This window comes from Maylandia zebra, linkage group LG11 (genome assembly GCF_041146795.1).
Source record: "Maylandia zebra isolate NMK-2024a linkage group LG11, Mzebra_GT3a, whole genome shotgun sequence".
Taxonomy (NCBI): Eukaryota; Metazoa; Chordata; class Actinopteri; order Cichliformes; family Cichlidae; genus Maylandia; species Maylandia zebra.
The window spans coordinates 22,679,283-22,696,195 of record NC_135177.1 but is presented as its reverse complement, the minus strand read 5'-3'; the positions used below and the strand labels follow the sequence as shown (position 1 = coordinate 22,696,195).

The window sequence follows — 16,913 nt, the reverse complement described above, 5'->3', positions numbered from 1 at the left end:
AGGAGAGAAGAATATGTATCCAAAATGTCGCCTGTGCATTGTGCTAGATTGCAGTGGTCCACACACTCTTTGGGGATGACATGTCCTTCTAATGGTTATCCTGGATTTGTTCACTGGAAGCTGAGCCTTCACCTCTGACCTCGGACACATGGTATCACCCAAGTGCTACAATCTCTCTGAAATAACAAGACCCACACTAGCTGCAAAGCCAGCCAACAGTGTATTTCTGTGGATCATCAAAGCTTTTAACTTAAATAAATCCATGAAATATATGTACTGAGGTTTTGTCTTACTATTGTATGAATTCATTTCAGCTTGTCTACTTTATTTAAGCTATTTTGTGGAATTTATTTGGCTGCTTTGATAGAATAATTTCTCGGCTGTTGATTTGATATATTTTAGCCTTTAAAATCGAGCATCCACTACAGTATGGCTCTTTTTGCAGAAGTAAAAGTGGTTCCTTGAATGAGACACCTTTAATAAGATATCTACAAAATAAGACCAGGAATACATCTGTGGGGGCAGGCTTTTACGACACTAAATATTTATATTATTTGCATTTGGGAATAATGAGGAAACCCCTGCATGCACATATGAATTTAATCTTCATGTGAAAACAAATGCTAATATGTGGCGGATAAACATAAGCGCTTTCACATGGATGTATCCCAGAGGGAATCTTTGCACCACATCTAATACACCAAAACATCTGTGTGCTACAGCAGGTGGTTCCACAGTGGTTCCACTGTTAAATTTCTGCTACTGTGACAAATATCATGTACTATCTTGCTCCCTCCCTCTCGCTCTCTTCTTGTCATGCTCCCTCGTCGCTTCTCATTCCCTCTGTGTCCAAATTAAACACAAGGCGCAGGACACTCTGATAAGGCCATCTGTTCGTATCTCCCTCTCTCAATCCCTCTGCACTTTTTCTTCTTACTCCGTCTGACAGTCTATCGCCCCTTGCTGAAACTATAGAGCACACCTCTATGCATTTCTCTTCTTCTTTTCATTTCTCTACTGGCTGATCAGAGCATTAAATCCCATCGGTGAGTGGCAGGCAGGAGCAGTAACACTCTGTAGCGTTGGACTTGTCATCGAACGTTTAATTGCTAGGCCGTGGGTGTAAAAGCAACACATCAGAGTGTGTGATGCTACAGCTCAATTAAAGTTGTATGAGGTGCCCGACGTTCCTCCGCCGCCTGCAGTTTAGAGTGATCCCGAGATTCACACGCATACACACATATACACACAGACCTCAGCCCTCGTGCCTCACAGGGAGCTTAGAATCTGACTATGAAAATGAGTTTGTGATAAATTCATCACAAAGCTTAACAAATAGAGCCGGCAAAGAAGAAGAGTAGGGGAGGGGGGGGGGGGGGGGGGGGGGGGGGGTGAAACGGTCAAAGGGGTCAACTAATCAAGAGGAGGGGAAATGAGACGAGGGGTAGAGGAACTGCGAGGGGGAGGGTGGAGGAGGGAGATGGCGCGCGCGTGAGAGAAGGAGGACTTAGAAGGGTTACCATTAATGACTGTGAAATGAGAATCCGAGGAGGAAGCGCTAGTGTGCAGTGAGAGAAAAAAATGAGTAAAAGACAGCAGGGAGGGAAAAGGAGGGATGAGAGAGGAATACCATGAAATGAAAGGGTTCAGGCTAGTGTAATATTCTACTGCTGTAGAGAAACTGGAAGACGTCAGGAGGAGGAGTTGAACACAGGACAGAGGGGATTTGAGAGTGGGGGGGTGCGGAGATGAAATTGAATGAGAGAGAAAGCATATGGCAGGTCTGGGGAAATAAAAGGAAGAATACGGAAGAGATGAAAAAGCATTTCTTAAGGAGAGAAAAGAATGGGACAAAGGGAGGATGTGTGAAAGAGAGTGAAAAATCTTCTTAAGTCATTTCTAAATCCCGTCAAAGAAGTCAATATAGGCAAGGGAACGGAGACGAGGGAGAAGGGAGACATGCGCAACGCAGTCTCACGGCAGTTCCCGAAACAGTCACAAGCTCTAATCTATTAACTTGCGTTTCTGTAAACGAATTTTCCAGCTTTTCTGTGGTCCTGTACTCAGATTTCCTGTCCTTACATTTTTGTTCTGCTAGTCTCGGACGTACTGATTTATGTTTGGATACAAAAAGTTCATATTTTCCACTTTTAAAAGAAAAAACAAAATTTCACCGGTCACACCAGAAACTTTGTTTCGAATCTTGCATGTGACAGATTTTTAATCATTTGTCTTATTTTTTAAGATGTTATCTATTTAAAATACAATAGCTTTTGGTATTAAAAACAGCCTGGTTAGGTTTAGCGATTTAAACTGTGATGCGCCAGCCAGAGATTTTCAGAGTTTCAGAGATAATGGGAGAAATAATCGCCGGAAGGTCAAAGTGGCCGGATCCCAAATTGTCACTTTCAAGGAGTTCTTTAATGTTTTTAGTAACCAAACGCCACTTATAAAGAAATGCACAACTAGCGAATTGGATATTTAAACTACTGGGATAGGTTTGGAAAAATGGAAAATTTTCTTGGATTTCACACAAAGCATATACTTAGCACTGAAATACAATAGTTTCAAAGTCGTGCTGACAACAATATTTGTGTCCATGATCAGGAACAAACAGATTTTTCACAGTTTGGCACGAGACCGGGTTGACACACAGGTTTCAGTGGTTAGTGAAATGTGATGGCAGAGCTAAACCTTAGCTGCTCTATACAAAGTTACCAAAGCCAAGCATCAAAGTATAGAATTAAATGGAGACATTTAATTTAATTTAGTTAATCGCTTTAAAATGTTATCATTCGTTAGCTGTAGTCACCAAACCAGTGTCATGGCTCTGGATATTTGTTAAATATGACTGAGCTGTGCTTCTTGTTTTGATTTCATTACTGTATTAGTATTGGAGACAATTTTGATTCATTTATTTTAACTGGGCTTTGGGTCCTCTTTTGAGATTAATACATGTCTGTTCGTGTGTTTTTAGTTTAGGTAGTGTTTCTTCATTTTCTCTCTCTCTCTATGTCTTGATGACTTTTTCCTCCTGTGCTTTCCTGTCTCTGTCTTTTTGTTTAGTACCCTTTCATACTCAGTCCTATTTGTCTTTTGTTTATTGTTTTACTCTGAATGCTAATTTTGTGTCTTGTACTAGTTTTACTTTCTGGTCTTTTCCCCCCTAGATCGCCTGCCCCACCCTAACCGTCCTCACCCATCGTTGACCGTTTTCATCTGTGTATATTTGTGTAGTCCTGTCTTCCCCTTCTTGTTTCCATATTCTCTTGATTGATTCCCAGGCTCTTTGAGTTTATTTTTTTGAATTTGCGTGTCACTTCCCTTTTAGGGCTTTTTATGTCAACCAAACTAAAGACTCGACTTTTGTTACTTCCCTCTACTTCAGTGGCTGCACTTTGGTCCTCATTCCAACCCCAAACGACATCCAGAGTGATTAATGAGGCTGCTGATGGAAATATTTGTGAGTGCTTCAACTAAAGGGAAGTGTTGATGACAAACTGTGTCAGCCCCTCATTTACTGCTATTCATGAACCAATTCACTGAGCTCAGACATGCTAAAATTCTTGCAAGTGCTTCATTATGAACACTTCTGGCTCAAATTAGACAGAATAAGTGATCCAACCGGAAACCAAGACACACCAAATGCAGAAAAAGTTATGCTTTTCATGAAGAGTCCAGGCCTATATCAGCCCACGAATGCCACACCCTTGTTTCAGCACCAGCCTTCCTCAGGGGAGTGGTGCTTCTGATTGTTACATGCTGACTCTTTAGTAAATCTTTGCAGCTAATGAGTATCCGCCCTGCAAATGTTTCCTCTGTGTGTCCAGAATATCTATCACAATTTATCTGGAAATTTGCAGCAATTATGTTCTTGTAAGTCAGCCGTATAGATGATTTCCCTTTTGCGCTTAGAGACATCACAGAGGAATGTAGAGAAACTAAGAATGAGTTAAAGGACAAAGGGCAGTGCACACAAGAAAAGGGAGACACAGCAGACAGCAGAAAGGTGATTATGAAAAAAGGTCAGGCTTCTTAGCAGTCTCTAATTGGATTACTGTCACTATAGTGTGTTTGTATAGGTGACTGCGAATGTGTGACTGCATAGAGGTTCAAAAAAAGCATGCATGACTGCAATATGTATGCAGAGATTTCATGCTTGTGTGTGTCACAACACTTCCCTTCCCCCAACGCCTTTTCCTCACGCTCTTTTTCCACAGTTTTTTTCACACAGATCTTATCAACACTCTGGCTCAGGAAGAAGGTGCATGAAGTGAAATTCTGATCATTAGCAAGTCAACGAACAGAGAATTCGAGAGAATGCTAGCGCCTCAGAGATGGTAGAAGCACGCTTACTATTCTGTTCTAAATGGTGGAAATTGGGAGTCGGATAAAACTGGGAAAATGCCATTTCGATTAAACGCTTCGTATTTTAGCCACACAGTGTGCAAAAATACAAAATGCTCCAAAACGCATACTGTAATATCTGTTTTTAACTGCAGTGGAAATCAGGTCAGAGAGGGAAGAAAAAGAGAGAGAGAGAGAGAGAGAGAGCGGGAGTGACAGAGAGGTAGAGCCTGCGAGACAGACACCGCTCTCGCAGTTTCCCATCCATAATGAACACCGTCCTACCCCGGCCCCGGTGCAGCGCACAATCCCTCACTGGAGCGACCGGAGGGAGACTGGGATGAGACAAAGGGGAATGGCCACATTAATTACATACACTCTCTAGGCGGGAGCTATCACCGGAGGCTAACGCAGGAGCCGACAGAGAGATGGAGCGACAGAGAAAGATAGAGAAATGGAGATGATAATGCTTACGGAGTACCCTATGTGTCTCCAGCGAGAGGGAGTGTTTGTCCTTAGCAGCAAGACGCCTGTCGGCTGCTGAGTTATGTCAGTGTTACTAATGGGAGCTGAACCTCCAATCACACAAACGCACACTGATGCGAGGCCACTTTTGTGTGTGTGTGTGTGTGTGTGTGTGTGTGTGTGTGTGTGTGTGTGTGTGTGTGTGTAAATTGGATGACAGAGTCTGTATGTTTGCTACAACAGGAATGTACATGGAAGCTTGTGTGTATTGTTACATAAGTGTTAAGTGTGATTTATCTGGGGATGTTTATGTGTGTGTATTTATGTCTGTTGATGTGCACTTACCCCTGGTAGTGTTTTCTGCTCATGAAGAGCGCTCTGGGCTTTCAGCGCAGACTCTCTCGCACAGTACGTCAGAAACGCACATCCTGTCAGACAGAAAGAGGCAGAGAACGAGAAAGAGAGAGGGAGAGAGTAATGGTAGAAAAGGTCAGGGTACGGCTCTAATATTTGTCATCCTCTATCTCTGTCTTTGTCAGCCGGGTCTCAGAGCAAAACGTGAAATAGTCACCAAAAAAAGTAATGTATTTGTTCATGTTCACGGACACAAATTGTCATTGTTTTTCAAGACAGTTGGCACAACTTTGAAGGTAATGTTTTTTTAATAGGAGGCATATTTCATGTCTGCAGCCCCAAGTCTGGACCGGGGCTTTGTCACCCTGGCAACCAAGACAACAGGGCGATGTGATGCACTTTAACCCAAACCTTGATCTTTCTCTAAACATAATCAATTCGGCTTTTAAAGACAATTAATAATGTATGACACAAATTAACTGTAAATATCTGTCTCGTTTCTGACTTAAACTGTGATCTCTGGTATAAGCGGGGAAATGATTCCCTCTGCCACAAACCCCTTCAGTCTCCGAATGTGGACAAATCACTACACATGACACCAAACAGATTAAAAACAAAAAATGTGTGCAAGACATGAAGAAATGAAACATTGGTGTCCAGGAACATGAATAAATACATTAACGATTATGACTACTTCACCACTGCCTTGAGACTGTATTGTTATATTGCACCCCCCCACACACACAAACATACACACACACACTCTCCGTCATCATCCATTTAAATCTTTTAAATGTTGTCTTTTCTAATACCTTTCCTGATTACTTGTCATCATATATTCTGGATATACGCATGAAGATTAAAATATTGATATATAATCATGCATTGTACGGTAACTATGCTCCCTAATGATGTTACTCTAGAGCAGAAGAGGACACTCCACGGCACGGCACATCTCAGTACGGCACGCCACGAGTCAGCACACATGACAGCACCACAGACGTGTGCGTGGGGCTAACAAGGCCTTGCAGGCTTGCCACTGTCAGGTTCTTGCCCTATACCAACCACTATGCATGCCTCACGATCACTCCAGATACACTCCCTCTGTTTTCCTACGTGTTGTACCTGTGTCTGTGTGTGTGAGGGAAGGGTGGGTAGTAGAGCTGGCTGCCCAGAGCTGTTTACTACACCTGTCACCAGCACTAAGACAACAAGATTAGCAGCAGGTTAGCATCCCAGTGACATCTCAGACGGGCTCATGTAGATTCAGATTAGAGAAATGAAGTTAACATTCACGGAGTGCGCATCTCGGGATTTAATGGTGCCATGAGATTAAAAACAAAAAGAAAAAAGAAATACAAAGAATGATAAGACACACACCTGACATGGCACTCGGATCAGTACATGGCACACACACACATAGACACACATGCATCTTATGGTCCATCTCATTGCTTTTAAGAGCGGCTTACTGTGGCTGTGGGGAATCTCAAAACAACAGATTCTTTCCCTTGTGTCACCCTAGCTTACAGCCCCATTACACTGATTGGAGCATACAGTCTAATCTGGCTCATAACACAAAGGACCCCAGGTCAGTGTGTGTGTGTGTGTGCATGTGTGTGCCTGAATGGGTTTTGCTACAGTAGAAAGTTATTTTTCATTCATGGCATCTATCAGGAGATCCTTATTTCCACTCTTTATCATATATTATAAAACTTTTTATCACATTCTTTTTCCGCCTGTGGAGCACAAGCTTTACAAATTGGAGTAAATTTTTAAAAACATTAGGCACCCGATTGTTTTATGAAGCATGCTGCTGCAAAACAGCGAGTTCGCTCGCAGTGTACGGGCAGTAACTGAGTTTGCTTGCTCGTCTTCGGGATCTCATGCCTGAACTCAAAATGAAGACACAAAGGCACTGTGACAGTTTCCATGGATACATGTGACATACACGCAGAAATATTTTCACTCATCTATCTGCCTCTGTGTCGCACATCTATCAAGCACCGGAGGCATCTTTTTAACTCTGGGTTACGAAGGCAGATCCTACCTTTGTGCATGCCAGTGTATTTGTCCTTAATCACAGTTAGCTCATAGATCTTGCCGAACTGCTCAAAGATAGGCTTGAGGTCCTTCTCCTCCAGATTACGGGGAATCTGCCCCACAAACAACTTGATGGCATCAGCCTCCTTCATCGGGACAAAGTGGAGAGGACAACTGGGTACTGCAGGGCTCAGGGGCAAACAGATCGGGAGCAGCTATCCCTGGAGAGGAGCGACTGATGCTGGAGGAGTCTTTGGGACATAGCCAGAAACATGGGAGAGGAAAAGAAAACAATTGAAAAATAACTATTATTATCCTTAGAATATTTATTTATATAATAATAATTCATTTTCACAGATTTATATTACAGTAGGATACTTTCCTTGGTTATTTTACCCTATAAAACATTTATCACATGTGTTATAGTATTAGCCAAATTGCAATTGTAATTTTGTAAAAAGATTATAAATTCCAGATCAAATGTCTTCATGAATATATTTAATAATAAAATACATGCATCCATTACGTTAAAGAAAAAGAAACTATAGATAATTTGTGTATTTAGTGCCCACGCTGATGACAAAGGGCCCCAGTTGCTTCCGGTAAAACAATTATGCAAATGTTAATTAGCCAATCAAAAAACAATAATAGCACTTTTTGCTCCAATTAAAAATATATGAAAAGAAAATATGTATGCAGATGCGTTACCTTTCCGTGGATAAACGGCGTTCAGGATCCGCTACACATAAAAAAAAGAAGAGGAAACAGTGTGACTGGGGATAAAACATTGCAATAGAGCGGTTTCTTTGTTTAGCCAGCTGTAGGTTACAGCATACACACGGATGTCATGGGGCTCCCTTGCTCTTTGTCCGATCACCCCCCCCCCCTCCTCAATGTACACACACACACACGCACACACATATATATAAATATATTTATATATATAATACTCTCGTCATAACAAAACAAGACGTGGGAATATACAGGCTGCACACGTCAAAGCTCTTACCGTTTGTACTGTACGGCCGTGCAGAGTGTTTCCTGAGCAGATCAGAAATTAAAGAGGGATGCTCAGTCGGGTTGTTGTCCTCACACCGCGCTCTATCTCTCCGTGCGGTCCGCCTTCTTCCCCTCTCTGGATGCTCCCCGCTCTTTGTGCCTGCCGTGCTGTGTGTGTGTTTGTGTTTATCCTCCTCCTCTCTCCTCGGTGTGTAATACTATAGATTCGCCTTGTGTTTTTACAAAAAAAAAAAACAAAAAAAAAAAATCCACAAAAAATCCCGGTGTTCCCGGTCTTCGGGTGTGGAAGTGACGGAGAAGAAGTCCTGGCGGCAGGTGAGCTCGAACACCACCGCTTTCTGCACTTAGTCCCAACCTCTCAGGGTTTACAAATCCAGAGTTATCACTTTCACCACTCTCAAGTCCTGTTATATTATAACAAAGTGATAATGGACAAAGCAGCTTCTAGAATTTGGCTAGCTTAAAACTGTTGAAACTTGATCGGTCACTCGTAACGGGATCTTTCAGCCTTGTCGTTATTGTTCTAACCGTTAATGGGGAGCTGCTCTTACTATTTTCTGTTTCTTGTAGCGACCGGCCCGTCCGACGGTTCTATGGCTTTTAACGTCCTAAAGCTACCGGTGTCTCTCTACTCTCTGTCTCCCCCTCCCCCTCCTATCTCCAAAGCGGTTGCTAGCGCGTGACGTCAGCCGCGGGGACGGTCAATAACAATCCTCTCGTACACACACGAAAAATAAAAATATAAATCCAGATTAAACGTCTCGGTAATCTTTTCAAGCTTTACTCAATAACTTGTGGATGTGTGTTCAGTATTTAAAACAAAAAGATTGTTTTAGCATTTTTAGCGCCGTGTTATCTTAGCGACTAGTTCCAGGTGACCGCTTTAAACACGATGCCTAGCCAACTCTGTGCGCGGAGCCGCCTATTGTTCTCGCCGCGAGCCCTGGCCTTGGTGCTGAAACGATGCTTCTTGACTTGAAGCCGAAGCGCGCCGCCGTCGTCGAGCACGCAGTCACGACTACTACAGCTGTTCACGCCCGAGCCCGAAATTCACGCTCACACCCACACAGAGTGAAATGTGTGACAGAGGGAAGAGAAATAGCTCGAGGTTGGAGTTGGCCTACTTTACAGCCTGTATTTTGGAAAACCGGCAGACACTGGGCTATTTAACTGTGATATCCCCCAAAACCCCAAACTTCCAGAGTTATCGATAACAGCACGCTCCTTATTCACATCTTTGAATTGAAAGCCAGTGTGCATGCCCGGACCCTTTAAAGGAGAGAGAGATTGAGGGAACAGAGTCATAAGGTTCATGGTAATTTACTCCCAAAGGTCACCATCTGCCTGTCTTGCATCGTGCCCTCTGTGAGCCACATTCATCCAACATATATACCCCGCCCACGCAGGCTTGCATGAAAACCCCGGTGTAAAGGGCTGTAGCCCTCTGGAACTCATAGGTCTTCCTTCCAAAAAGAAAAAGAATGAGAAGAAGAGAGTACATCCTGATTTTGCCTCTGTTCCTTCATAGTTGAGTTAAAGCATTATGAATGCTCTACCTTGCACTTGTTTGAAAACTGCTCCAAACTGTTCCAGTACCACTGGATTGGAAAATCTTTAGCTATGTTGGAGGACATAGAGAACACTTCCCCCCTAAATTAGTGGGAACTGGGGGCATGGTCAATCTGAGGGAGTTTACATTCCACAATTTAAAACATACAATCACCAGCCAGTTTGTTAGGTGCGCCCGTTCCACTGTTGGTTAACACAAATATTTAATCAGCATCTACATGGCAGCGACTAAATACCTTTTCTGGCATGTAGTGAACATTTTAGTTAGTCAAATTGAAATGGCTACTACAGAAGAGCACAGTGGATGCTCTTGTCAGTGAAGAACAGGAAACTGAGGCTACAATTCACACGGAAAACTTGACAAGAGGAGACTAGGAAAATGTTGCCTTCTCTGATCAGTCTTGGTTTCTGTTGTGACATTTGGATCACAAGGTGAGAATTTGACATAAACAACATAAAAGCATGGATTCATCATGCCAGTTCAGACTACTGGTGGTGGTGTAATGGCATGGAGAATATTTTCATGGCACATTTTAGGTACTTTGGTACCAACTGAGCATCGTTTAAATGCCACAGCCTGCCTGCTGTTGTGTCCGTCCCTTAATTACCACAATGTAGCCACCTTCTGATTTATGCTTCCAGCAAGATAACACGCCATGTCACAAAACTCAGATCATCTCAAACCGGTTTTTTGAACATGACAGTTAGTTTCACTAAAATTTCCTCCACAGTCACCAATCTCAATCCAATAGAGTATCTTTAAGATGAGGTAGAATGGGAGATTCACATTATGGATGTGCGGCCAACAAATCTGCAGCGTGTATGATGCGACCATGTAAATATGGACCAAATTGTTTCCACTGCCTGGTTGAATCTATGTATTGAAGAACTGAGGCAGTGCTGAAGCCAAAATGGGGTCCGAGCCCATTATATCGTCCATGGGAGGTAAAAGTATACATTTACATCACAAATTTCTATGTGAAATTATCACTTCTCCACCAAAAAGTTCTGAAATTATTAGAAGTTACTCGGGCTGACATTTCCAGAATTGCTGATACGGAATCAGGAAACTACACCGGCTTAAGCGATATTTAAGTTTAATGAAGGTCCTATAGTTTTTAGCATCCACTCTCTTCTTTCCTGGTTTGATTTTGCCTTATTGATAGTCCTACTCATTACACAAGCTCGTCCACTCCTAGATTTTCATCTCAGACAGCAGCTGACCTTGGCAGGGTTTCCTTAAAGACACTTCCTATCTGAAACATCACATTACACACACACACACTCACTCAAGATTTTATAAAGAGTATAATAAATAAATATGTAAATAATAATCTTTGTGTGTTTCCATGATTTTTCTGCCTTGTAATACTAATTGTACTACAGCACATATATGATTAGAGTGTCATTTGTGTTATGTTGGTCAGATGTTTATTATTATTATTGTCATTACACAAAAATTGGAATTTAAGACTCATCTAGGGTGAAAAGTGAAATAAAACACTCGTGTTCATTCAATATTTCGACCACAGCATACATTTTATAAAAAAACCTCTTTATTTCTTTATCCATAGATGACTCACTGTGGAAGACAGCTAGGCCTGACTAAGTTGTGTAAGAGACTCAATAGCGCCACTGTTTGGACAAAAGTGGCAAATTCACCCTTGTTCAGTGGACCAAAAAGAAACACACACGCCTTGATTTCTCTGTAATTTCCGATTTATTTAAAATGAAGCTTCAAGATAATAACTCCTCCACGCTGTTTCCTGTTTTTGCATCATAAAATTGTCTGTATACTGAAAATAACAATCTGATAATCTCTTGTGGTAACAAAAAAATTGCTACAGCTCCTCAAAACAGCAAATAAATTACATGTTCTTTAGATAATAGATAAATTACTATCCTTTTTATGTTTATATATAAAATCTAATTTCTACTACAAGGGATAAGAGACAAGAATGACACATTCAAAGCCACATATGCAAAACTCACAACCACACACACACACACACACACACACACACACACACACACACACACACACACACACACACACACACACACACACACACACACACACACACGCAATTTAAGAGCAAAAACGTTGATTCTTTCTTCAAATGCAACATAAAATAGTTATGTGACAGTTAGATGTGAATAAATGGATTCTATAACAACACTTCTGATAACTCTACTCAGTTATAAACATAAGCACCGACTATCTTCAGAGAAATTATAGACATTAAAACATATCTCACAAATATACAGACTCCCCACCCTTGACTGGGTGTCAGTATATGTCAGAGTGGGAGGTGAAAAAGAAAATGGGAGCAAATTAAAAACAATCAAGGCCAGAGAAAGAGCATTAAACAGTACACACACACATATACAGAGGCTGCCACTTCGATATGCATTATTTATGTTTCAGGTCAAAGCAGGATCATTGCTTATGATCCAATCATATCTAGAAGCCTACATGTAAGAAAGCAACTTTTTCAGTCCCCTTAAGGTTTCCTATTATGACTTCACCTGATTTCACTAGACAGATTCAACATTCCCTCCCAAAAAGGTAATGACATAAAGATATTTTTAATAGCTTAATCATAACAATTGCAAAATCAATCATTTAGTAATTACTATTGGTTAAAGGCCACCTTCTGTATTGTCTATTAAACATATATGATCACTGGCTTTTGTTCAGCAAGATTATGCAGAAACTATGAAGCTGACTTTATGATATTGTTAAGAACTTGTCAAATTTTGGGGAGAATTTAGGTCACTTTATTTATAACTGTTAAAAATAAAGAAATCAGTTGACAGAGGATGCACACTCTGAATGTCCTTCTGGTTTGTACCGAAAGGAAATGTCATGAAAAGTACAAAACCACCAATGACTGACCAAAGAAAGCAGCAAATGCTAAAATGGATGCTAATATTATACATAGCTAACAAATAATTAAAAAAAAAGATTAATTCAGTCAAAACCCTGAGGCTTCAGAATGGTCTAAACATTGATTTAAGGCAGATTTTTTACTCTCTGCTCTGTATGAGGTCATTGGAAGGAGATATCCTTAATATGTTCATTGTAGGCACACAGCAGGTGAAGTCCCACCCACCTGCTGTTCATGCTTGTGTTTGCACGCGGCAGCCAATCAGAAGAACGTTGGCTTAAAGGGAGAGTGGAGCGAAACCAGCGGGCTGAAGCTGGTCCTTTAGGACTGTCAGCGTCCTACTGTCAACACTACTCTTGCTTAAGTAATGCCCTGCTGTTTATATTTTAGTGGCAAGTTAAGGTTTACATAATATCTTGAGTATGCCTAATGCATAGTTGGGAAGTGAGACTAACAATGTGATATGATACGCTTGGTTCTTGGTCAAGAAGACAATTCTACAGCAACAGCTGTCCTGTCAGTTTGTTCTTTGATATATATTTATAAAATTAAAAAAACAAACAAAGAAACAAAAAAAAACATTTGCAATTACAAATCTTTATAGCTAGGTTTGAATTTAAACAAAAATTTCTTTGTGGGCAACCTTTGTTGTGACTGTCCCATGTCAGCTGACCTTCTTGTTCGGGAAGAGTCTCATCTCTGTCTTCCCACCCTGTTATATTTGGTCACTAACTCTTATGCCCACCCCAATCCTTTGGTTCATCTGTCCAAATACTGAGAGGACACTTGAGGAAATATTTTTGGCAAAGAGAAAAAAATAGATAAAATATGTAAATAAAATCCTTCTAGTCTGGGAGGGTTTTTTCCACTGTAGCTCAGTGGGGCACTTGATAACAGATCTATTCCAGTAGATCTTAGCACACATGGTAATCATTCGTTTAGCACGTAATTAGTGGTATGCATGTCTGCTTGAAGATCCCGTAGATTAGGAGGAATCTTTAAATTGTTAAATTTGCTGCTGAAACACAGCTGTGTCCTCCTTTCTTTACAACCTGTAAGTCACAGAAATGAGTCTCCGAGAGTGAAAATAAGGACAATGAAATTCAATTAAACTGTGTGTGGGAAATCAGCAAACTGTTAAAGCTAACACACATAGTATATTGAAGCAAACTCAGAGGAAGGTGCAGGTTTAAGCGACTGGTACTGATAAGAGGAACTTTCACAGTGTTTTATGTTAAGATTTAGGACAAAAAAGCTAAATGTCATCCAAACGCCTTCACGTGTCTACTCTGGGCTGCTCATTTCTACAGACTTGTCATTTCTGGAGTGATTAGCCCTTTTGACCTAATCCTCCACTACTTGCGCACAGGGGCTGTCTGCCATTGGCTGGTCAGTGTCTCTTGGCACGCTGAGCACTCTGAACACAGGAGGCACAGCAGACTTTCTTGTAGTAGGTGTAGACGCAGAGTCTGGCTTGCACCACCAACTCACACTGTTGACGTACGTCTCTGCAGTTTTCATCTGTGAGCAGACAGAAGGACAGAGAGGTTGGCAGGGAGATCAAAACACACTTGATCACAGTTTTGTTGACACACGCACCGACCTGAGACTTGTGGGCTGCAGGGTATTGTGTTGCAGATTTGTTCCTGGACTGGTTTGGTGCTGGAGTCGCATTCATGGCTGTGCTTCTTCTCTGGTGTTAGACATCGAACTTCCCTCATCTGTAAGCCCTTTCCACAAGACTTTGAGCACTGAGAACAAAAACGCAGGCAGGTCAACAGTATAAATATAATCTCCACAAATCTCTGATTTTTAAAAAATATCTCTTCATTGTCCTTTCATCTCTCACCGCGCTCCACTCTGTGGTGAACCACTGTGCCTGACATGCTCCCATCTTGCACTGCTGGACTGATGCAGGCTTGTCCAGCTTAGCGCACTCAGCGTCTGGAACAACAGTAAAATCGTTCCCCATCTTCTGGACACAAATGATGTCTCGTCGCTGAGTTCCATCCCCGCATGGGACGTTACACTGGAAAAAAGACCACAAATCAGTGACATACCCAACCCTAATCAAGAATAAAGCAGCTATAGGACACAAAACACCCAAACTGTTGTGAGACCCAAACTCACAACACAAAATAAGTCTTTAGACACCACTCTCCTACCTGTGTCCAGGGGCTGCTATACCACATAGCTACTGGCACACAGGGGCCTCCGTTACATGCCTTCATCTCTGCTGGTTTGTCCCCAACACAATCTCCTCCTTCTCCACCCTCTCTGACTCCTCCTCTGGTCAGACACACCACTTCTCTCTTTTGCACCCCAGGGCCACACTGCGCTGAACACTGAGCACACAAAGTCAGGGAACATGTTGAGGACCGATGCTAAATGCATGTTTTATTCTTTTGTTGCTGTGAGTACATAAGTAAAATTCATTTATATAGCACCTTTTAAGATAAGAATCTAATACAAGGTGCTTTACAAGGATATTAAAAATACTGCCTGTCTAAATAGATGTGTTTTCAACTGTTTTTTTTTTAAAGCTGAAAAGTTTTTGAAAGCTGAAATGCGTGTGCATTACTTACAGTCTTTAACCAGTCTGTAAAGTACCAGTTGGTCACACAGGGACCCATGTTGCACTCCTCACTTCCCTGTGGACGGGCCCTGGAGCTGCACTCCTTCTCGTTCACCACGTCACCTTGATCGCTGACACAGCGCACACTCCTTGTTCTCTTCCCTACTCCGCAGTCCACCGAGCACTGAGGCAGAAACAGGACAAACATGAGAATATGCAGACAAACCACGAAACAAATCTTCTTTTTCTTCCCAATTATATCTTTTTTTGTAGTATTAATTATAGCTTTTTGAAATGAATGATAGTGTCTTGTTGAGACACTATACTATACAAGTGTCCCGCTTGCTGACAATGTGAGAGGGTCTGTTGTTTCCAGACAAGAACAGAGGCTGTTGCTAGCTGCATACATGTGTTGTGGACTCACCTGGCTCCAGTTAGAGCTGACCTCCCAGTGGGAGCAGAGGCGGAGCTGGCAGGGCTGTGTTAGCACTGGCTGGGTGAGGTCGGCGCAGCGCTGGGGGTGAACCATGGTGGAGCGATCGCCAAAGCTCTGCCTGCACTGAAGCTGCCTCTGCTGGACACCCGGGCCGCAGGATACACTGCACTCCGACCACGAACTTGCCTCCCAGCTGTGACAGAGGAGACAGGATCCACTTAAAAACATTTACAAGTCATTCAAGCAAAGAGACTTTTGTAAGCAGTTAGTTTCCATTCATAATTATGTTATACAGTTTGTGGAATTATCTTTAATTCTTCACAGTAACTCTTAAGCATGGCACAAAATACAGCCAACCCAAACAAATTAACTGCCATGTAGCTACTACTACTTTTTGTATGCAAAAATATGCATAAAATGTCCCTATGTTCAAGTAAAATAAAAAATCTATGCTTTCAAGCCAAGATAAATGAATATCATTTTAAAAATAAGCTGTTAAATAAGATTCAATGTATAAAAAATGCAATATAGAAATTAATTTTCTATATAACCTGTATATGAATAAGTTTATGTATAGGTTGCTCACAATGGAGGGCAGGGGTGTGTGTTACAAGGCTCCTCCTCAGGAACAGGTTTGGCTGCAGAGTCACACTTGCTCTCTGAGACCTCCTCGTCTGTATCACGGCTCACACATACGATGAGTCTATTCTGAGTACCTTAAGAGAGAGAAAGAGATGGACAGATTCTTGTACTTGCTTCCAACAACCAGAGGAGGGAGACACCACCTCATCCAAAGTAATTAAGCAGATGAGAGAATTTTTGGGGTGTAACACGTATGAAGTCCCACAATCAGAAGTCTTACCTTTGCCACAGGATGCAGAACACTCGGTGAGGCCACTTCTCTTCCACACAAATGGCGGCAGGGTGTCCAGTGGCAGGTCGGTGCGAGGGGGGATCCGAGCATTCCTATTGGGCGCAGATCCTCGTGGGCGTGACCGCTCAGGTGTCCACTGGTTCGAAGTTGGGAGCGAAAACACAGAGGAGGAGGACGAGGAGGAGGAAGGGTAAGAATGGACTGAATTGGGAGGAGGAGCAGGAACAGGGTCTTCAACTGAGACGGTGAGAGGACCTGTGAGAGAATGCCAACAAAGATGGACATTAAAGCTCAAATATAAAGGAGAACGTGACTGGGAAACACACAAGAGGCGTTATT

At 42.0% G+C, this 16,913-nt stretch overlaps 2 protein-coding genes across 5 annotated transcripts in view; both read right to left on the bottom strand.

Annotated features, from left to right (window-relative positions):
- The window catches only part of LOC101467528 (CUGBP Elav-like family member 3), a 33,385-nt gene extending 24,297 nt beyond the window's left edge, over positions 1-9,088 (bottom strand). For 2 of the 4 annotated variants that reach the window (XR_190936.4, XM_076890022.1), the window contains exons 1-4: positions 8,219-9,088; positions 7,918-7,948; positions 7,217-7,460; positions 5,158-5,240 (exon numbers count right to left, since the gene is read on the bottom strand). Coding sequence is in view for 2 of the 4 variants with exons in the window: in XM_076890022.1 (XP_076746137.1) it covers positions 5,158-5,240; positions 7,217-7,361 (228 nt within the window). In the remaining 2 variants the exon portion in view is untranslated. Of the gene's footprint in view, positions 1-5,157; positions 5,241-6,291; positions 6,369-7,216; positions 7,461-7,917; positions 7,949-8,218 lie in introns of those variants that run through there. The other 2 variants (XM_004541227.4, XM_076890023.1) reach the window with 2 other exon arrangements.
- Positions 9,089-11,499: 2,411 nt separating this feature from the next.
- Positions 11,500-16,913, bottom strand: part of adamtsl4 (ADAMTS-like 4) — a 40,289-nt gene continuing 34,875 nt past the window's right edge. Inside the window, exons 10-17 of the mRNA XM_004541229.4 lie at positions 16,563-16,829; positions 16,287-16,416; positions 15,689-15,893; positions 15,275-15,448; positions 14,855-15,034; positions 14,539-14,718; positions 14,293-14,440; positions 11,500-14,210 (exon numbers count right to left, since the gene is read on the bottom strand). Of these exons, the coding sequence (XP_004541286.3) occupies positions 14,080-14,210; positions 14,293-14,440; positions 14,539-14,718; positions 14,855-15,034; positions 15,275-15,448; positions 15,689-15,893; positions 16,287-16,416; positions 16,563-16,829 (1,415 nt within the window). The 3' untranslated portion in view covers positions 11,500-14,079. The remainder of the gene's footprint in view (positions 14,211-14,292; positions 14,441-14,538; positions 14,719-14,854; positions 15,035-15,274; positions 15,449-15,688; positions 15,894-16,286; positions 16,417-16,562; positions 16,830-16,913) is intronic.